The sequence below is a fragment of the Toxorhynchites rutilus genome, chromosome 3 (genome assembly GCF_029784135.1).
Source record: "Toxorhynchites rutilus septentrionalis strain SRP chromosome 3, ASM2978413v1, whole genome shotgun sequence".
NCBI lineage: Eukaryota > Metazoa > Arthropoda > Insecta > Diptera > Culicidae > Toxorhynchites > Toxorhynchites rutilus.
Window position 1 is genome coordinate 255,843,893 of NC_073746.1, and position 23,170 is coordinate 255,867,062.

General features: G+C 35.6%; 2 protein-coding genes across 3 annotated transcripts; one reads left to right on the forward strand and one right to left on the reverse strand.

Annotated features, from left to right (window-relative positions):
• Window positions 1-5,718: 5,718 nt before the first annotated feature.
• LOC129776127 (uncharacterized) lies at window positions 5,719-12,745 on the reverse strand. 2 transcript variants are annotated; one of them, XM_055781561.1, is made up of 4 exons: window positions 11,599-12,745; window positions 11,426-11,489; window positions 7,278-7,322; window positions 5,719-7,211 (listed from the first exon to the last, which is right to left on the reverse strand). In XM_055781561.1, the coding sequence occupies exons 1-4, from the start codon at window positions 12,577-12,579 to the stop codon at window positions 6,067-6,069; spliced, it is 2,235 nt and encodes a 744-aa protein (XP_055637536.1). In that variant the 5' UTR covers window positions 12,580-12,745; the 3' UTR covers window positions 5,719-6,066. The 2 variants fall into 2 exon arrangements, with proteins under 2 accessions (XP_055637536.1, XP_055637535.1); XM_055781560.1 differs by having other exon boundaries at window positions 11,426-11,492.
• An 8,242-nt stretch (window positions 12,746-20,987) lies between these two features.
• Window positions 20,988-22,427, forward strand: LOC129777467 (lanC-like protein 3 homolog). The gene is made up of 2 exons (XM_055783735.1): window positions 20,988-21,284; window positions 21,334-22,427. The coding sequence occupies exons 1-2, from the start codon at window positions 21,098-21,100 to the stop codon at window positions 22,395-22,397; spliced, it is 1,251 nt and encodes a 416-aa protein (XP_055639710.1). The 5' UTR covers window positions 20,988-21,097; the 3' UTR covers window positions 22,398-22,427.
• Window positions 22,428-23,170: the final 743 nt, after the last annotated feature.

Genomic DNA, 23,170 nt, shown 5'->3' on the forward strand with positions numbered 1-23,170 from the left:
AGTGAATGGTAGGCTCATGCTCTTTTGTTTTGGTCTTCTTCTTGAATGACGTTAACGTTCCCTGTGGAACTTTTACCGTCTCAACGTATGCATTAATTAGCGTCATTTATTAATACTTAGTTGAGATTTCTTAAGCCAAATAACACGCCTTGAATGTATTCCGAGGGGTAAGCTCTAGAGAATACGCGTAACCACAGTGCAAGTCGAAGGAAATTTCTCTAACGAAAAATCACCCGGCCAGAACGGGAATCGAACCCGAACACCCGGCATGATAATGTGAGACGCTAACCACTCGGCCACGGGTGCACTTTTGGTCATGGTTTTCAAATTATCTGGCCACTTATACATGGATAGTTCAATGATTTCTGTGTTGAGTAGTTTTAATGTTGAAATATATTTTTTCCGTGTTTGCATCTCATGTTTAGACCTTTATTGCGTTATCAACGATTTTTGTTATACGCGGTGACCTTACCAGACTATTCCTCGGATAATCGGGGTTCTACTGTATTGACAATGTGATGTTCTCATATAAAACATATATTTTACCAGCCGACCCGACAATCGTTGTTCTGCCATTTAAATAATTTCTAGTAAATATCTTGGTTGTTAAATAGAAAATAACTAATGTAATGTGTGTAATATTTCCTTTTGTTTTCTTGCTGAACGTTGGGACATGTTGCCTTTTTGTATGTGCATGGCTACGCTTATAGCCACATGTCGGAACTTGTTGTTATTGGAAATCATGACATGCACAAAAATATAAATTTATGCAATGGGAAGGGATAGTTGAGATGCAAACTTACTCTTTTCGCACTGTCAGTTGCGAACAAACTACAAATAAATCTTCTCGTAATGATCCAGGATCGAAACGTGGACGACAGTTATTATAGGATTTAAAAATTGAAACACGTTCAATTCGTTTTCATTATCTTTTTAACTTCAATGAGTGGCCTACTCACTTGTGCCGAAAAGAAAATCAACTCTTTACTCCCTTCATTAAGTAGTGCGATGAAATACATAAAGAGCGAAAAATGAACTAAATGATCGATAACTTCATCAAATGCGATCACTTTCATATACCACACAAAAAAGTCATACAAAATTAGGGCCTTAGAATGCAAGGGGTGTAAGTGACTTGATCGATTTCTTTTCATCAACTTTTTCTTTATTTAATAACTCAACTGCAAAAAAGTTCCAATTTAAGTTTGATCTTAGCCTTTAGGTCGAGAAGCGATTCCAATTTAAGTTCGCTATAGAATCCGATAGATGAGGTTCTGACCTATCTTCCACATTGTCAAATACAACTGGGAATGTATTTGCAGCTAAAGGTAGGTTTAGAGTTCCCGTGAACGTGAACGCGGACAAACACTTTTTTGTTAATAATCAGTCCATATATAAAACGCGAGGAAAACGTCTTGAAACGATAGGAAGAAAAATTTTCTAGTTGAAAAACATGTTTAAACACAATTCATATTGATAAAAATGAATTAATTCAATATTTCACAACAGTTCTGAATTTCCACCGTGGTATCGAGATGTTGATGAACTCACCATAGTTCACCGACTTCGGTGAACGTGAACGTGAAAACAGTGGTGAATATAACCGTCAAACTATTTCCACGTTCATGTTCACGTTCGAATGTCCCAAGGCATTCTGAAAATTATTTCACCGTGAACTGTAAAAGGATATGTTTAGCAATTCTCAAGTTTTCAATGAAAATTTTGATATGGATGCAATTTCAATCAATCGGATCTCTGCGCGGGTTAAAAAACTTCGTTGGTTTGGGTTGATTCGTGAACAACTGTATATTTTATCCGAATTACTTTATTGAAGATCGATGTTTATTTACTTCACGTTCACTGTCGAACTTTTAATATGAACGTGAACGTGAACAAAATCATTCTATTCACCACTATTTTTTGAGTTGTTTGTTCGCAATGTAGTTCACCGTGAAATGATTGTCCTATTTCACCACCTGTTCAAGTTCACGTTCACGGGAACTCTAAACCGGCCTTAAGTTATGACCAGAAGAGAGAGTCGATGTAGAGAAATCGATCAAATCACTTACACCCCTTTCATTCTAAGCCCCTCAAATAAGAGGAAAGAAGGTTTGTCTGTATTGGTGTAAAAAAACAAAAAAAAAATCAATTCAGACGTGGCAAAATTAAGCGTACAGTCCAAGTTATTCTCCCAAATAAAATTAAAACCAGTCTCGAAATTTTAACAGATTATAATAATCAATCATTTGTAAATTTAGTATGGCCCCTTTGGCTTCCAGCACTACCTGCAAGCCCCGTGGCGTCGATTCGACGAGGTTTCAGGTCACTGTAGACGGGATACTCTTCCAGATCTCCTCAATCGCGGTCTTAAGTTCCGCTTTGTTCCTTAGATTGTCATTCTTCAGACGGTTCTTGGATTCCCACCATAGATGCTCAATAGAATTCAAGTCCGGTGATTGCGGAGGTGTTTTGAGTTGATTGGGGATATGCAGCCACTTCCGCACGACGCTCGGGATCATTATCCTGTTGAAAATAGTAATCAAGACGGTGGCCAAATTTGTGCACAGAAGACCGCGGGTTACGCTTGAGGATGTTCAAGTGAGCTAACTTGTCCATCGCCGAATCGATGAAGTCACCCTTGTACCATATATCAGCTGACTGTCGCCGACTTGTGTTACCATGGGAACCAAATGCTGAATTTCGAACACCGATCCTAGTTTCCTCCACACTCATCTATCCAATAAGAAGGGATTGATCCGTATAGAAAACGCATCCGTATAGAAAACCTTGTAACAAACTCCAGTCATTCATTCATAATCATATTTTAGATGAGAGGCTTTTACGGGCAACATGGTCTCCCAGATAGTTCATGTTTACTATTTTCCGGACGGTGTCATCGCTGACAGGTCTTCCGACTGTACCGAGTACTTCGGTAATCTATTTTGGAATTGTTGCTTAACACGTTGAGCCCCACGTCGGTCCCTAGAGGCCGACGTTGAGCTTTTTGGTAGAAAAGCGCTGACTGACTGGAACTGACAATTACAAAATAAGAAACTAAGTATATATACGGCTTGTTTTCGGATGTTTTACGAAATGTGACCACTTTCTAGTCGAATTGCTGACTATTTTCTATTTATACAATAAGTATCTTTGGGAGCTGGGGCCGACGCTGATATTGTGCAAACGCTCTTGATGCGGGTTAAATGGAGAGCGCATCAAGAAACATTTGGTTCGAGGGTTCTTTTACGGGTAGTGGCAACTATATTGCCATCAACGATTTTTTTTTCTTATGTGGTAACTAGTTCTGATATCTAGCAACATGCCAGCAACATAAAAAACTATTAATTTTGGAGCTATTTTTGTGTTAGCAACTCCTAATTTATAGCAGCAAGAGCAAATTTCCCGGAAAGCCATTGAAAAACAGTCAATTTGTTGAAGTTTTCAATACATATGAATTATTTAGGACCTGCTGAGTCTGATCATGAGTTTTATTAGTTATATTTATTGAAACTAACGTCAAAGATTGAAATATACATTTTTACCAACAAGTGTATACCGCTAGACGGGCAGGTGGCAACTATATTGCCACCAACATTTCACGTATTGCAGTTTGCGTTGATGCCATCTTATCATTTATTCAGTAGAACTTCCTCCACTTAATTTATACAATAAAACAAAACGGTTTTATGGCTTGAAACAGTGTTTTACTTACCATTTATAATCAATTCGTATGTATTTTCAAATAAAATTCTTGATTTTCTAAAACAATATGTTTCGACTACAAACGGGTTGGCGTGATTTTGAGGAAGGGTACTTGCAGTTAATGAAAAGTTTAGTAATTACATTTTCTTTACTCTCTGACACTTGGTTCACTCTGTCTGAACAAAATATAATGATATATTCGCTCATCTTTTCAATAACTATGAATTGTCTAAAAAGCAAGTACAAAGTTTTTTAATATGCATTACTTTCTCGTGTTCATTGAAGGACAATGGGAAAAATCTGCGGATACGTAGAAATCCAATATTTCGTTTGAAATTCCTTCCATTTTCTGATTGTCAGAAAAATAGGGCTTCTTTCTAGTCGCTATGGTCGTATGTACTTCGTCTGCAAATTATTATCGGTTTTTGCTGATCAGTCAAAATAAATTTATGTCATGAACCTGACTATTTGCAATATAAATGTGATGTGAAATGTGATAAATAAGGCTCCGCATACTGCAGAGCGTTTATCGGCCGACAGTTTGGTCGGCATCTTAAGTGCGCTACACATACAACGTCCCGTCGCCGTAAAGTCAACGTAAAGGAATGAAATGTCAAATATTCTCCCATGGAAATCGTATGGTAGCATTCACATACACAATCACCGGCAAATTTGACGTCGGCAAAATAAGTCCAAGAGAATAATTGACGGGACGGTGACGGTGACGCTGTATGTGTAGCGCACTTCAATCAGTACATAGAGATATGCACAGTAATCATTCGATAACTGAACCTGGTTTAACTGGACTGCTTTGCGAACGTTAACTAGGCTTTGGTCCAGTTGAAAAGCAGAATTTCGTAAACAAATGTCGCCATATTCAATTTGTGAGGGCATTCGAATGTAATTTGAGATGTTATAAAAACTGAAATCATTTTCGCTTGACAAAAAAATTGATTAAACTACAGAAAAATATTTTCCCCAAATTATATATCATACCTATTGTACTCAATGCGAAACTTCTAGTGAGAACCATATCCATTTTCAAGATCAACACTAATCAAACACCAAAATTCATTGGAGTTCATCTCGATTTGATTTGACGTTTCACATGCCGGTCCAGTTACAAAGCGAATGTCGATAATTGGTATCCTTTCTGGTTCAGTTACCAAATGATTACTGTATGTGAGCACATTACACCGATTCAGTTAGTCGGTTTTCACGCTAGTAGGCCAACCCGACCGAATTATCGACCGACAAAAAGTCTGCAGTCTACTGGGGCTCTTGAGGAGAATCTGCATGAATATAAATGTTAATTGAAAGTGCTTCCAGTATTCAAATTTTCAAATATGCCATGTTCATTTATTGAGATATTTTATTTTATCTTATCCTATTTCTTAACAGTAAGTGCATGACATTCCTCTGCTTCTTCCTCAAGTCTGATCCAATGCTGGTTCATTTGTACTGATCTAGTTTCATATGATGTCGCTAAACACAATGCGTAGTTCAGCACGTTCACACTCCGCTTAGCTTTTGAGAATATCTGGTCTACAATTTTGGAAGGTCTTATTATGGTGTATAGCTCTTCCACGAGTTCTAATGGATGTTTAGCCGATGAGATTACAACACATGAGCTTCCGGTAATACTATGAACGATACACCAAAACGCATTTTGGGCACCAAACTTATGTAAGGATAGTACTAGATAGACCTAGTCAGTTATGCAAAAAAAAGAAGTGTATCTACGTAAGTAAAATAGTTAGCAAGGAAAGATGCTTGATAGTTGGTTTGAAATGTTTCTTCAAATCCGATGCTATCTACCGTGTTGCTTCTTCATCCTCATCACTTAATAATGATTAGATAACACAGATAATTGTCGACGTTTTCTTTCCAAAATCAAAAGTTTGCATTACAATAGTATATGGTAAAAATATGTTTTTACTCATTTGTGAGAAATACTACATCATTTTATTTCAGTAACCTTACAATTTTATTGATTCCTCTAATTTCTAAATACATTTGTAATTCTGATTTGGTTCGAACGTTCTCACAGTTTTTGGGCCATTACGGGACGATCCATCGGGATACTTCAGGTTATTGTGCAGTGATGATCCTTGAATTGCTGTCCATGTGATCCTTCTGAAGATCCAAACTATGGTGCCTTGTAACGAAATCGATATTTTTCCTTAGGAATCGATCTTACAATTACCAAACTGTTATTTCGGTTGAATGTTGTTGATATAGAATAGCAATAAAATCATATGCTTTTGATAAATTACGGTGTTACCATTAATGTTTATTCCAAAAGTTCACATCGTTAATGCAATAGTTTTATTAACTAAAACTTATCATACTAACAATAGAAATTTAATTTCTTCTATTATATATACTGGGTTGCATGACTTCCGAGCTGAAGTTGTTGAAAGACTGCCCACCGCGCTGATTTCCTCGTTTGTTTGCTAGAGTCCTGCCTGCGTTCGGATGAAATTGATTCCCATTACCAACGCCGCCAACGTTGTTGCCATATGGTATCTGACGATCCCGTTCAAACTGGCTGTATCTACTATTAATCGAACCTTGAGGCATATACTGATGCTGGTTTGATGTGCTTTGCGATTTTGATGATCCGGGCATGTCCTCCTCTTCACTTTCACAAAAATTCCGGTGAAATTCTTCATATTCATCGATAGGATTGCCATCGCAATCTTTCATTTTATCATCACCATCAGCTTCATCTGATAAATTATCGCCTTGGTTGGTCGTATCAAGGATATCGGCGGTTTCGTTTCTACCCTCAACCATCTCATCGAAGTATTTATAAGCACTACGGAGGTCTCTGTTGAGATTGTACACTTGATCCTCCCGCATAGAATCGCGCATTTCGTTGAGGGTTCCACTAGTGGCGGTCAATTTTATGTACTTAATCAACTCACTGACAGCACGTACTTGATTCGGTGTCAACTCAGTTATTGAACCGAATTCAGTGACTGTTTCTTTCGGCAAAGGATTTGTTTGTACCGCCGAATTGGCAGTGCGAACACTCTTTTTGTCATTATTTTTCCCGAATTGCGCTTTGCGTTTCACACATTCAACACAAGCACTTTGACTCGATTGGGTCTTTTTCTGCAGTAGCATAGTTTGGCTTGCAGGTAACGATTTTGGCAATATCGCCATCGGTTGACGCTTTTTGTCCTCTTGGAATTCTAGTCGATGGTTCTGAGGCTTACCAGTTCGATGGCGCTTGAAAATTTGTTCAGATATGATTCCCTCGTCTAGACCAAGCTTGGTGGTAATCTGTTTAAGCTTCCGCGGCATATTCGCAAAAGGATCAGTATTTCCACCTGATTGATTGGTGAATGAAAACGAAGGATTCATCAAGCTGCACATTGGTGAACGATCTTGGTTCGCATTATTATACATAGTGGGAGCGCGATACATGAATTTTGCAGACCTGATGATCGATTGGTCCAAATCTTCGAGTATTTGAACAGCTTGAGTTATACGAATTAGTACTAGAAAATAGAGTGAAGAAATGCAGCTATAGTTCTGATGGAATTTGTTATAACTTTTATGTTTACCTTTACTTTTTTCTGCTTTATCAGACGAATAAAAGGAATGCGATCCTGAATACATGAAAAGGGTTATACATTAAAACATGTATTGTAACAATTGCTCTATGTTAAGAGAGATGAATATAGAAATGTTGAATAATAATGGTTTGGTTTATCCTATAATTTGAAAAACATTCTTCGAATACAGAAAAAGTTTACTATCTTATATGGAACCAATCTGAAAATATTGCTCAGCAACAAAAACATTCATTCGTTTTCGATTGCTTCAAGTAGCCAGACGCAACTGTTCAAGTCTCCGTTCCATTATCGTTCCATTTATATACTAGTGATGATTTTTCTTTGCAGCAGTGAACTTTTTTTTTCCATTCCGAGCATTTCTTGTAAAAAAAGCTGACCAAGCAAAAAAGTGTCGTTAAATACGAAAAAAAAACATGGTATTTACATAATTATGGGACGCTGAACAAGAATATTGTATCCATTTCTTATTTGGACGGCCTCATAAAGCACGTTATCCAATTTTTTGGGATTTTACGGCACCCTCTTCTACGCAGTATATTTTACGTACTTTTACATACTCAAATGAAACAAAGTTTGCTATATATATAATAGGTATTTTTAGATTACAAATTAATACAATACAAAAAACAAATCAAAACAATAATCCTCTTCTTTTTCTTTTTCTTCTTCTTCTTCTTCATAACTGCCATCAGATTCATAATCATCTTTTCCTGATCCAACAATTGTATCCTTCAATAGAAATATTGCTCCATGTAGAAGTTTTGTACAATTGCTTATCTCCTTTTCAAAATGTGTTTACTATTGGATCTGTGGAGGTGAGAAGTTGATCATACCATGATTAGTATTTTCTCAATTATTTCTATGAGCGAAATTTGGAATTAATTACACTTATCAGCAGGAAAAATCCTTTCGCTGGTATTTTCATCTGGTCAGGTGATTTTTAATACTTCATTGTTTAATAGATACTCTCATCTCACCGTCGCCCACCCTCGACAGTTAGTCGAACACCAGATGATATCCCTGGTCATTATGCACAATGCTACAGTGCGTGTGGAAACCCTCTGTTGAGACAACGGTACTCCTTATCCTAATCCTTAACCTGTCCTGTCCCACAGAAATTGTTGCCCTTTTAACCTCGAGTAAACCGCGAGTATTTGGTCGAATCCTACCAAAAATAGCAATTAGTTGAAACTTTGTATAAACAAAACTTGAATTAGCGGCTCCGCAAAGCTTATGCGATTGAGCCTTACAAATAAATGGATTGGAAAAAAAATTGTTTAATAGATTTGTTGTCTTTCTAATCCGGTTTCTTTGGTTAAAAGAGAATATTCAAATACATGTATCAAACCGAGAATAAACAACTTACTCGACGTTGAATTGTGTGGTACCGCTGAAGTTGAAGGCACCATAATGAAACTCGACGGAATTTTGAATTTGATTTTCTAAATATAGCTGATATCTATTTTGAACGAATCGTATTGCAGTATTGCCATAAATGTTCTTTGTTCTTTCTCATACAACGAACTGAGTGCTTTACTTCTGTTTGCAAAAGAGTACGAAGTAAAATCAACCTGCAAACGGTCTATTGTTCAATCAGTTTGTATGATAGCAAATTTTGTTCAGCAATTGAAAAGGACTGAATGTTTTCAATAAATATTGTTTATTTATATGCTCTTAGTGATAAATTGTTTTGATATGGTTTCGATTTCGTAAATATTTTTCCACACTACCCTACTTTTATTCCTTTTTAATCACACTTTTTTATAACTTTTTAATTATAAATTTTGTGATGTTTAGCCCAAATTTATATTTCGTCCACTACAGTGATACGAATATTTTTTTCGGACAGTGTTCAATGGAAGCTTATACTTTTACATAAATTTTGAATGTCACAACCGCAGCAAACTGCGGCAACAAAACTTTTGAGCTGGTGTTAATATCAATATAATTATTATTTCTACGTTTAATGGGTCTATAATGTAAGTTTTAGCAATCTTAACATTGGTTAAGAAAATTGTGTTGCAGAGCCCGGAACACTGCCTATGCTTTCAAAAATAGTAAACGGAAAAGTATTACATTCAATCAAAATGCCTCGGCCAACGAAAAGAAGGGTTAAGGTTCTCCAACGTGATAATGTGAAAACAATACGATCAACGAAGGAAAATATTAAGGAATTATCAACATCGAGTTACTGTGCGGAAGAACTTGTTAATACCAAAAGAGCCCCAATTCGTATGGGTTATAAATTTGCTCATGTTACGCTCGCGTATAATCAAAATTTGACTTCATATGCAATTACACCTGTTACATATATTTATATTTGTAACTGTTCATCGGAACACATCGTTCATACATTTTACTTTAGTATTGAATTGTTATTTTTTTCAGTCTGATAAGTGAATTGATATATTTACGTACAAACACCAAAACAAACGAAACAAATGGCTCTTCTCTCACAAACACTATTACCCCGATTTTACACGTGGTTTTACCTATACTACTACAATGGCTTCTCCCACCTTCACTTCAAATTGTGATATTTTTGTTTTATCCGATATTTGGTTTCTTCTTAAAATGGTCTCGCTTTCCACTTATTGGAGGGATCGAACCGTGTATTGACCTCCGAGAGTTGCGGTTAGCCGCAAGCAACATGCTCACATGTGCCTACTCCTTCCTTAGCCACGGTTGTTCTTGGGAGACTTCAACTCTCAACAGTATCACGACAACCGTTCATTGTTGATATATGATTTTCAATATGACCGTTTTAAGCCCTGGGGAAACAACAAGTGTACCTAAACCTCCTGTTAGAGCCAAGTGAACTAGACTTTTCGCTTTGCTCGAAGCCACTATCGTTAGGTTGCAAGTGGAATGTAATCCGGGATCCCAAAGATGGTGATCACTACCAATCAAAATTTCCATCACCACTGATCGATTTTTTTTGAATCTATAAACTTGGCCTGACCAAAACCCGCATTTTTAGCGTTACGTAATTTGTATACCACGCTTTTCCACCTGTTTGAATCGTGGTTAAACTTAAGTGGAATCATCATTCAGAAATGCATCACTTCTGCGTGCAATTCATTCTGAATTTTACTTAAGGGGGGTGGGAGGACTGTCTAGAAGGTCGAAAAATATTTAATTTTCGTGATTTTTTTTTTTTGTATGTTGGGAATAAAGTGAAGTCGGGTATTTTGGTTATTGTTTAAGGTATATCTTAAGATGTATTTTCTATTTTTTGAGTGAACGAATAATGTTTATTACGCTGTTGAAAGCTGGGTATGTAGATGCTGTCTGAAAATAGATACATTGCTGGTGGTATCGATTCTGCAACGGGGTGAATATTTGTAACTTTAAGATAATACCCCTAAAGAGTTACATAGGTGTCTTTGAAAATTCGAAAAATTGCCAAAATGACGGTCATCTTTGTTAAAAATGAGTTAATTTTTTATGAAAAATCACTGTTTAGAAGTTAATAAAAAAATCGAAAAAAATGAAATATCGAAAAACGGCTATGTAACGCTTTAGATCATTCATTTTTACATGCTGATAAAAAAATTCAGTCAAATCGGTCGAGTAGGTCCTGAGATATCGATACCACTAGTTGAAAAAACATGGTTTCGAAAAAAACGCGTTTAAAAATTCGTACAGCAATACTACATCCCTCGAGTTGACTTCATATTTTTAGCTATAACTTTCCAATGAAATCAAATATCGAAAAATCCTTTTAGAACAACATTCCTGAAGGCATAAGTTTCCTAAAAAAGCAAAAAAACAAAAATTCGATCTTTTCGATTTCCTCACCGGTTTCCCCCTTAATTACTGCCAATGTCCCTGATCATTCTGCCAAAGGAGAAAAAATGGTTTTCAATTCGCATTCACAAATAGTCATAAAATCGTCACCGGTTGGTCAACGAAATAATGCTCTTCGAATAATTATAAACAATATTTCGATATACTTACAACCTCTTATTACATATGATTGTTTAAATATATATTCTACAATAACAAGATGAACACATTCTCTGCTCCCCTCTAATGATTTGCATGTTGTGCAATTGCACACTGGCTTCCGTAAGAAAATAATGGAACTGATAGCATCATAATACAAAATTTACATTGCTATGGTGTGTACTTACCCATATCAGGGATAGACTCTTGTTTTGTCGACGGAATTTGTTGTGGTTGGGACAACTGCTGCTGCTGCTAAAGTAATTACGTGAATTTTTATTGTTTTAAGAATATGAATGATGCTGAATTCGACATTTTTTCAAATATATAAATGTACATATGTATATATATATATATTTACCGGCATAAAGGATTCCTGGGAATCAACAAACGGCTGAGTTGTATCACATGTGTACATTGCAGGTGGAAGAAAGGATGCATCATTAGGTATCGGGCCTGGAAAGCTGTATGAATATGCATTATACGGATCAGTTAACACCACAGCATTGTTTGCAGGCATCTCCATCTGAGATGCATTCGTGAACATAGGTGGTATATTGACCGCCTCCTCGAACGGATGTTCCTGTGCCTGTACGGAAAATCTATCCCTGACGGGATAAGAGACGAACTTTTTATTTATCTCGCATCTGTACTGTTCCAACTCAGGAAACTCTTTTCCTTCCTGAGCAAATTGTACAGCTAATTCATCCAGAAAATTTTTCTTAGCGATCAATACTTTAGTAGCGGAAGGTTTTGCCGAAGTTCTTCCAGGAGATCTCCTGTATCTGGGACTCCTCGAACGCCTTTTGGGACTCCATCGTCTTGGTTCTCGATAATATCGCGAAACGGGAGATCGCGTTCTTCGTCGTACAGGTGTTCGCGAACGACCACGACGTCCTTTTGAATGTTCTCGAACCACTGTCTCTTGCCGTCTACTTCTGCTAACACTGCCTCTGGACGGGGTTCTGGATTTCTTTCTTGTCGTTCTACCTTTCGACCCTGATTTATTCCGATTCCTGTCTTCTCTAGCATCTGGGTCTCCCTTATTCGGTTTTAGAGAATCAGTTTTAGCTGTTTCATTAGCTTTATCAGCCGCTGATTTACTATTACTCGAACCATTTTCATTTGATCTGCAAATACTAGAGCTTTTACTCTTGTCGGTTTTGTCTTGATTTTTAGTTTCTGATTTTTGATCGGAAGCCTTCACGTTTTTTTGTTCCTTTTCAATCACATTCGGTCCCCTAGATTCGTCATTTGTTTTGCTCGTTTTTTCTTCAGTTTTTCCAACACTGTTTCCTTTCGTCCCGACTGGTTTTTGTTCATCGACGTTGGCGGCATCCATTTTTGCTCAGTAGATTCTTTATTTTACGTCTTCTATTCAATTGTCGGGAGCATCTTCCGAAAATCTAAATGTTAAATACTTCGATTCTCGCTTCAACACGCTAATCATTTAATCATAATCCAAAAAATCGTTTGTCTTGTGAAAATAGCAGGGGTTAGACATCAATTGAATATAGGCTACCCAAAGTCAAAATCAATATGGCGTCGTTTGTTTATCAACATACCATTTGCGAGGGTTGAAATCGCGGAAATTGCGCTGCTTTATTTCTAACTGCATAAGCGATTTTCATATTTCGGTTTCACATGGAGGTGTTCAGATTCAACATGGTGTTTAAAGTTAGTCACTATTTAACTATACAACCGGACCGTGTTGTAAACAACAGTAATTGTCAGAACCAAAATGTCAGTAAACCGCAGCAATATTGGGTACATTGGCAATATGAGGGATTTGACGTTTTAGTCATACCCCTGGAAAATAGTTGACATAAAATCAAGGGAATTACGTGACGTTTATATATCTAGGGGCTGCTACAAATTTTTAATACCACTATCAGAAATTATCTGGGGATGCCAGAAATTCTAGTCAAGGGCACGATAAATACAATATGGTACCGCGACTTATGAGAAAGACCTTTCAGCCATCATGGATTTTGTATGTAAACGATTAGCAATATTTTTTTTTGCTTTTTTGTGTGGAATTGTTTTGGTGGCAATGAGAGCATTAAAAAATTAAAATGCAAGTCTTACGGTTAGAGCTTGGTTTGTAATATACTCTATCTTATTCTATGTTTCAGCTCACGAGAACAACCGACTCTCGGTATCGGTTGGTGATGGAAACATTTTTCCCGCGTTTTGCAGTTAGAGATGTCGGTTAATCGTTCGATTGATTCAAATAATCGAATATCTACAATTTTGATCAAGTAATTTTGTATCGAATAATGAAAAATAAAAATATGAATACATCGAATAATTATCAAAGTAATCGCGATTAATGAAAAAAATTAAATTTTATATTCAAAAAATACAGTGCAGAATTTGTTTAAACCTCCTGTACTGGCGTGCAAAATCATAAAACATACTCGCGCACGGTGTCAGACTGAAAGATGAACTTCTCTGTAATATTGCTAGTGAATATTTTTTTAGCTTTATTGGTATTTATTTGAAGAAGAGGGTATAATTGATTGAAAAGTGTCCAGAAAATATGTTTGCTTCATATTCTTTCAGTTATAATATTCATCTAATTCAGCCTCTTCAAAACATAGTAATTTTTTATACTTCGACACAAATAACGAAATTCGACTTGTTTCCTGTTATTAATTGAAAGTAAGCAACTGAATATAATTCTTGAAAGTACAATAAGCTATGAAATAACATAAAAACGTATTTATCGATTTAGGATTCATTAGTAATAGAATCAGAACATACCATAACTGCATGACAACTCGAGACAAGCATATTTTTTACATTTCATACAGTTGTAGCGTGTTTTTGGGTCTTTTTTTTTGAAGAGAATAATGTATAACGACCTTCCAGATAGTTACCAGATGATAAGGGTTCTGGAATTTCAAGTTTTCCTATATATAATATTCTTTGTTTCTGTGTTCTGGATTAACAAAAACCTAATGCCTGTTTTTTATGGTGCATAAAAAAAATAATATAAAAGGATTTCTAGGAACTTCCTGCGACTTGTTTTATCGTTGACATTGTTCAGCTCATATATCATAGAAAAGAAATCCCGTAGCTGTAATTGTAAAAATAACCACCGATTAATTTATAATTTACAGTTTACAAATCTTCCGCAAGTGCAATTCTTTCACAAGTATGTATAAGTGTGACCATTGTATTTAGTGAACAACTACACGAATGTCAAACATTTGTACTTTACTTTTGTACGTATGAATCTAACGACGAATATATCGACGAATAACATATGAATCCGTTCAATCCGGTGACAAAAAGGACTAACATCATATAAGAATAGTCCGACAATGGTATTATGCATAATATTCAATAAATATTCCACGCCACTGACATTAATTTATACATTTCAATGAACAATATTCTAAAATAGGAAAAAAGTCACTTGTCCAAAATAGTTACTCCTATACTCGCGTCGGTGTCTCAGACCGAAAGTGGTGAAAAGTGATACACGTCCCCTTCGTACCAACTAATACGATACGCTAAACGATGACGTATTCGTCGAATATGATCGAGTAGAAGAATTCAGGGTCTGCAGGAATAAAATGCGGACTTGAAAGTGGTCTCAGCTCCCGTTCTAAAATAGTAGTATTTAAATTCAAAGTGCCAAGGACTGTATACCATACCAGAAGTCAATGATCCTATAAATATAATTCTTTCGAACTAGTGGCTATAGGGACCAAGCCGAATTATTCAAACAAATCAGCTATTTCAACAAAATTCGAAGAACAGGTAATTTTGAACAGAAAAAAATTATGTTGGTACAATAAAAATATTGTGCATCATTTTCATGGTGTGCTCTTTTTTCAATCGTCCTCAAAAATCATGCAATGGTAAATTTATCAATATACTGAATTACCATTTCATTCAAAAACCATTGTTCTGCACCATGTTTATTACAAATTTAATGTAACTTTTAAAATTAAAACATCATATTTTTATTATTATAAATGTCTGTTCTTTTTGATTACAAGAAATAAATATTCGCTCGATTAATTGAATACTGAAAGGCAATTATTCGAATGAATCGAATATTTAAAAATGACCTCACGATTAATCGACAATCAAATAAACAATTTTTTTTATATAAATTCGTTTATTTTTACAGGCTCAGTTACATAAGTTTAAAGGAGCCGAATTCTTAAATATATTTTTAAAACTATATATATATATATATATATATATATATATATATATAAACTATTTTCTTAAACCAATGGTTAGTAATGTGGGAGACCGATTACTCGCGGTGGACTCGAGATTAGAAGGATGACATATATTATAAGGAAATTATTACAATTTTGATAACCCCACACACTCAATTCTTGAATCTATTCGTACTTCTATTGTGAATTTACATTTCAACTTATTCTCCTGTTTATTACAAAGGGGGCAACTAAAAACGAAAAATTTAGATATTTCTATTTGCAGTCAAACTCCTTTCCACAGTCCTCTGTATATTTATACCGTTTCCCCTCGTGCACTTATTGACGACATGGTCACACCTTTAGTATAAATATAGACACTTTGGTCAAGGGGTGAGCTTCTTTATTCCTTTTTCTTCTTCTTCTTTTTCAATGACACTCAAGTTCCTAGTTCGCCGTCTTAACGTAGTATTACTTGCGTAATTTTTACATTAGTACTTTGTTGAGATTTCGATGCCAAATTAAACACCCTGGATGTATTCTACACGAATACGCGTGACCTCAGTGCAAGTCGAAAGAAATTCCTTTGACTAAAAATTCCTCGGCCAGAATGTAAATCGAAATCCCGGAATAATATTGTGTGATGCTAAAAGCTCGGCCACAGCAGCATCTCTATCCCAAAGTATCCCAACCAACAAGCGCGGCGAATGACGTTATAGCGAATTCGTTTTTGTTCAGTTTCAACCCCAGTGCCGCACTAACTGCTGTCAAAACGTTTTTTTATTCACCATGAAGATGGAAAATCTGCTACTTTTGCTTTTGTATTATTGGAATCGTAATCCAATTCGGATTCTGATTTTGAAGAGTATATTCGAATAAACGGCATTGAGCTACGTGTGCTTTCATTGGGAGGCGAAAATAATTATGGATATTCAGGTGGAATAAACCTGCTTTCAAAATCAAAATTATGATTGAAAATTTACTTTAACGTATCGAATATTTGTTTTATGTGATGAAATAAGAGGGTTTTTCCGATATTACAGAAACATATTGAACGAAAACTGTGTCTAATGATGATTTTATATTATAATAGTAATTATTTGTGAAACAAACAGGAAATGTATCGACAAATGGTTAAGTGAGTGTCAGAACTACATGTGTTAGATATTCAAACAATATGAAGTAAAAATTTTCATTCAAACTTTTATATTTTTACACTGCACTTGGCCCTTCTGATCTGATAGAGAATAATTTACCTTCCAAGCATTAATATCGCCACCAGACGTCGACACTGTACATTTGTCGTCGCAAATATAAACAAATCAGACTATATAATGCGCACCAACAAACCACCACATTCGTGAAACTGAAAACGTTTTTTTATTACAGAGTCAGTTTGGCACTGACTCAGTTTTAAAAACAAATTCGCTATTAGATAGTCAAGGTTCTCGCTTTATTTTAAACCACCTTACTTTTCAGCTCCTTTGTTATACCCGAGTCGATAAATTATGAGCACACGACTTCAAACCTAAGTGACAATCTATAGTTACACCGTGACTTGAGTCATCTCATGTCACTGGCCGAACGAAATAAAGGGAAATGTAATTAATCCGTATTTATCGATAGAAAGGATGAGATGCCTGATAGTGACGCCATTTTCGAACCAGGATGAGATGCCTGACAGTGACGGGATTTCGAACCAATAAAAAATAAAGAAGTTAGCGGGAGTGCACAAGATGCACAAGATATCTTGAGCGAAGATTCAGCGAGAGTAGCAGTGCTACACTGCTACTTGAAAGATGTAGAACTACTCGTCTGAACAATGGATCAGCCGAGAAGATCCTTGTTCCTTCCTCTTCTCGACGAAAGAGAATAAGAATATTTTGGCATCTTTAACGGAACGGCTTCCTCTCCACTGGCCTAGAGTCATAGCTCGAGGACATCGTTGTGATCTGGTTCAGCAAATAAATAACAAACTATATCGTTAAATTATGTTTGAGAATGTTTCATATGTGTTTAATTTTTGTGTCATTTGAAGTTTAATTTTTATGTAAAATGTGTATGAGTCATCTCATGTCACTGGCCGAACGAAATAAAAGGGAATGTAATTAATCCGTATTTATCAATAGAAAGGATGAGATGCCTGATAGTGACGCCCGATCGAATATCCAAATTTGTCTCATATTCTCATATACAGTGGAACCTCGATTATCCGCGAGCAGATTATGCGCGACAGCGAGTTCCATAGTAAATCAATAGGCCTTCCCGGAAATTGTCAGTGAGTGATAGCCTCATGCACTTATGTTTTGATCATGGCTTTAACAATATTTGACTATTGGTGTACGCGACCTTCTAGATTGACAGTTTAATGATTTTTGTATTGATAAAACATAGTTTTCATGATGAATTTTTTTTTGTTCGTGTTTGGAATTCATTTTTAGTCCTTTATTGCATTATCCGCGATTTTCGTTATCGGCGGATAATCGGGGTTCTACTGTACTTCCCAACTGAAATCTGTTTTCAGCTGTCAGACACATCCATTTCGTTTTTCATGCAAGAAAGTTTAAATTCTTGAATATTATTCCGTTACAACATCATTCTCTTCGACGGCATTGAGCTTCGCGTTCCGCTCTTGTAAAGCGAACATGATAATAGATTTCAGGTGGAATAAATACCCTTGTAAAATAAAAATGAATGAGAACTCCTTCGTATTAACTTAGTGTTCTATGGAATAGATTAAAATGTTTTTTGCAAGAGGTGGAAGATCATGTTAATCTAACAATCTTGAACCAAAATTGTGTTTGATAATGATTTTATAATATAATTAAGAGTTTCAGAGGAGATACTACGAAAATCATAGCAAATAGTTGAGTAAAGATGAGAATCACGTACATCAAGCATTTAAAAAACATCAAATATAAATTGCCATTAAAGTTTTTACGATTCCAAACTGCCTCCTCATCTGATTGAGAATGAATTACTTCGCAAGTTCGGTGTCGTCACCAGATATGTCACCCTTAGACGGGTGACACCCATGACCATGACAAATATATTGTAATGAAAAAAAAACATTATTATTACTTATGGTATTATCTAACAAAACTGCTCACTATGGAAAAGTTCATGTTATAGAATCTTTCTTGGTTTTTTATGTTCATCATTTCGTCATACTACATCTTTAATTTCTGTACTGGGGTGTAAATTCAAAGTCGCGGAAGCGAGAGGGTTTCGATCGGAATACAAGGTTTTGAGCGTTTATATCTCTCCTACCGGATGAACGAATGGTAGTGAAATAACATTATTCAAAAGATAAAAGATCTACGAAAGATGTTTTTTTTATTTATTGGCCAGGAAAACTTGTTTCAATCGCTCAAAATTGAACGACCCTGTTCAACGAAAACTGAAAACATGTTAACTTTGAAAAATCATAAATTAAAAACGAAAAATAACACCTCTCTGGCATTCGGATATATTATGTGAAAAAACCTCAGCTTTCAGGAAAAAATATAAAAAAATATGGCGCCCTTGGTCCCGAAATGATGTAAGTTATAAAAACAAAATCCCTTTTTATTCACAGTGTAATATATTTTCAAACAAGACAAGCTCATTGGCTTTAATTTGATATGTTGATCCTCTGAATCGGTCCAGTAGATTAAAAGTTATAATTTTTTGTAGTGGAAAAATGTGAAAAAATATTTGTTGGACCATCGGCTAACTTTGAAAAATCATAACTCAAAAACGAAAAAAAACGCTTCCCTGGTTTCGAGATATGTTGTGTGAATTCTCACATGCAGGAACCATGCATTTTTCGACTTGTTTTTGATTATGCTCTCAAATTTCCTTTTTTGATTTATACATTGTTAATATTTATACAGTTTTTACTACTGAAAGTGGTGTATATAAAATTGCGCAGAATTAAATTTCTTCCAAACTCATCGCAATCAAATAATCTTTTATGATTATAACATTGTAATTTATGGAAAGAACTACAAACCTTCCATAAACTCACATTGCAAAATTTAAAACCATCATCACTTTCACCGCAGCGCCGCCTAGGTGCAGATTTGTACGTTAGATCGCCAATACCCATTTGTAAGAAATTTAATTCTGCGCAATTTTATATATAACATGTTATTTATTTACCTCTTTCTGTAGTGAAAACTGTAAAAATGTTGACAATGGTTGAATTAAAGAAGGAAATTCGAGAGCACAATCAAACACAAGTAGAAAAATGTACGATTCCTGCATGTGAGAACTACCTTGGAAAGCCCGGAAGTAAAATATACGTAATTTGTTTTTGAGTTTTAGGTTACATTAGCATTATTTTCTTAGTTCAAAAACAAAATCCAGATGTCTCACCGATCGTTTACGTTTTGCGTTAGATCGCCAATCGTAATTGACGAACTTACGCAAAGCTGAATCAGGTCATGCGACATCTACATTAGAGCTCAGAACCACAAAAGTGAGGGTGTATGTTTATTTTACACACTGAAAAGCAAGTTTCGGTGGCGATTATTCATTTTATTTCAATTTAGATTAATTTCAGCCATTGAATGTCATCAGTATATGGTAAGAAGGTTGGAGTTTTGTATATTTATGATGGTTTCAACACGCGAATTGACCAAAGTCATAGATAATCTTCGAAAATTTTAAGTTCGATAATGCATACCGATTATTGATACCATGGATAATTGCGATGAAATCGATATCATATCAAATTGGCTGATATAATTGATTATGTAGGGGACGATATGAGAAGGATTTGCAGTATTTTTAGCGCAAAACACCCTATTGATCGTTTACTTAGTTGAAAAAAATTAAAGTTACAATACTTATAACAAGCCATTCCTCGTAATATACATAGCACATTGTAAAATGATGATTTTCTAACCTTTTCAGCGTGGAAAGAATACATGAAAACGGGAAATTTGAAGATAAATTCAGATTTTTCTAGAAAATTTGAACGAATTTCATACCAAAAAAAACAAAACATCCTCATTTTACTCGCTGCGCCATCTGGTTGTAAATCGAACGTAAATTCGTCAATTGGCGATCTAACGCAAAACGTAAACGATCGGTGTGACATCTGGATTTTGTTTTTGAACTAAGAAAATGATGCTAATGTAACCTAAAACTCAAAAACAAATCACGTATATTTTACTTCCGGGCTTTCCAAGGTAGTTCTCACATGCAGGAATCGTGCATTTTTCTACTTGTGTTTGATTGTGCTCTCTAATTTCCTTCTTTAATTCAACCATTGTCAACATTTTTATAGTTTTCACTACTGAAAGAGGTAAATAAATAACATGTTATATATAAAATAGCGCAGAATTAAATTTCTTACAAACTCATCGCAATCAAATATTCTTTTATGATTATAACATTATAATTTGTGGAAAGAACTACAAACCTTCCATAAGCTCACATGGCAAAATTTAAAACCATCATCACTTTCACCGCAGCGCCGCCTAGGTGTAGATTTGTACGTTAGATCGCCAATAAGCGTTTACAAACAAAACACAATGGACCTTCAAGATGCCCGGTATCGATATATTGGCCCACCGTGCTTAAGATATCGTGGTACAAATCAAAACTATTGATAACAAAAATAAACACGGTCGGAATACCAAATTCATAATAATCATAAAAATATACACATCCATTTAATGTCTGATAATGTCTGATAGATTCTTCGTAAATCGTTTCGAGGACTACAACTCTATTAAATATGGACCTGAGTTGTTGGATTTAATTCATAAAGATGTTGCGATTCGTTTGGTGAAAGATTATGTTGCAAAAATTTTGGCTGGTTCAAAGAAAAGCAATTACAAACTTCGGGATGACTTGTATGTTGGCGAAGCAGGTATTGTTCCATTTTAGTGTATTCCTTTTTTCCAGAATTTTACTTATAGGCATCGCATTTATGTTTTGGAAATTAAGTCGGTCTGATGACTTCAAGGGTTTATTTCCTTGCTTGGAACACGCATCTTGGTACATAAAACGAGCAAAGGAGATATCGGCTGCCAAGCGAAAGGATGACGAAAGCAGAGCGGCGTTTCTTTGTGGAAATGCTGGTATTTCGGCGGTGTCCGCAGTCATTTCACATGATCTAGACAAAAGAAACAGTGTTTCTCAAGATATTATGGATTTTCGTAAAGGTCATGTTGTATGCATGTCAAATAGCTATACCGATGATGAGGTGCTTGTGGGAAGAGCCGGCTATTTGAGCGGAGCGTATTGGCTCAATCAAATTCTACCATTCAAACCAATATCAAACAACACAATTGAAGATATTTGTGAGATTTTAATGAAGCGTGGTCGCACATATTCTCGTTCGAGAAATCTATCATTTCCTCTGATGTACGAATACCACGGAAGCGACTATCTCGGAGCTGCTCATGGACTCTGCTCAATTTTACACATGCTACTTGAATCGCCATGGTTTGCAGTAAATGATACCAAGGAACAGGATTATTCCGATATTAAAGCATCTGTTGACTATTTTCTTGGAATTCAAGATGAGAATGGAAATTTTCCTACCAGATTATTAAACTCGAACAAAAATTTGATCCATTGGTGTCATGGATGTTCCGGAGCTATATATATGCTAGCCAAAGCCTATCTGGTTTTCAAGGAAGAAAAGTATCTAGCTGGATGCCGCAAGTGTGCAGAGTCCATATGGCGAGAAGGATTGTTACGCAAAGGACCAGGCATTTGTCATGGAATATCTGGAAACGGATACGCTTTTCTATTGATGTTCCGTTTAACTGGAGAAAATGTTTACCTGTATAGAGCAGGCAAGTTCATGGAGTTTCTCGACTCAGATATTTTCGTGAAGGCTGCGCGTACTCCCGATCGACCGTTAAGTTTATATGAGGGTATGGCTGGAGCGGTGTGTTTTATCGTGGATTTATTGAGTCCAGCTACATCACATTTTCCCTTTATGGATGTATTCTATCGAAAATATTGTGAATAAATAAATGCCATAATTGTGGAAGCATAAAAATGTGTATGATTATTTTCCTTGGGAAACAGTATATACAGTAATCGTTCACTTAAATTCACTATACAGTAATCGTTCACTTAAAATCAGTGTTTCATATTTCTGACTACCGTTTGGCTATCTAAAATCCACTTCGAGCTCGGGATTTCGAAAAAATAAAAAATAAAGTAGTTAGCGGGAGTGCACAAGATATCTTGAGCGAAGATTCAGCGAGTGTAGCAGTGCTACACTGCTACTTGAAAGATGTAGAACTACTCGTCTGAACAATGGAACAGTCGAGAAGATCCTTGTTCCTTCCCCTTCTCGACGAAAGAGAATAAGAATATTTTGGCATCTTTAACGGAACTGCTTCCTCTCCACTGGCCTAGAGTCATAGCTCGAGGACATCGTTGTGATCTTGTCCAGCAAATAAATAACAAACTATATCGTTAAATTATGTTTGAGAATGTTTCATATGTGTTTAATTTTTGTGTCATTTGAAGTTCAATTTTTATGTAACTATTTTATGTAAAATGTGTTAAGTGTTTTATGTGTTGTTTCTCATGAAACCTTGTACCAATGTCTACTGCCGTCGCACGATACGGCGATCCAGCCCAGGAGACTGAAAGTCTCTCAAATAAAGAATAAATAGCAATTTGGACACTCGAAAATATATCCGATTGTTAGGGTGTCAGTCAAAAAAATCAACTGGACTCCATGTTACATTATATACATTAGGAATCTATGCAATTTGTTAACTTCGATAT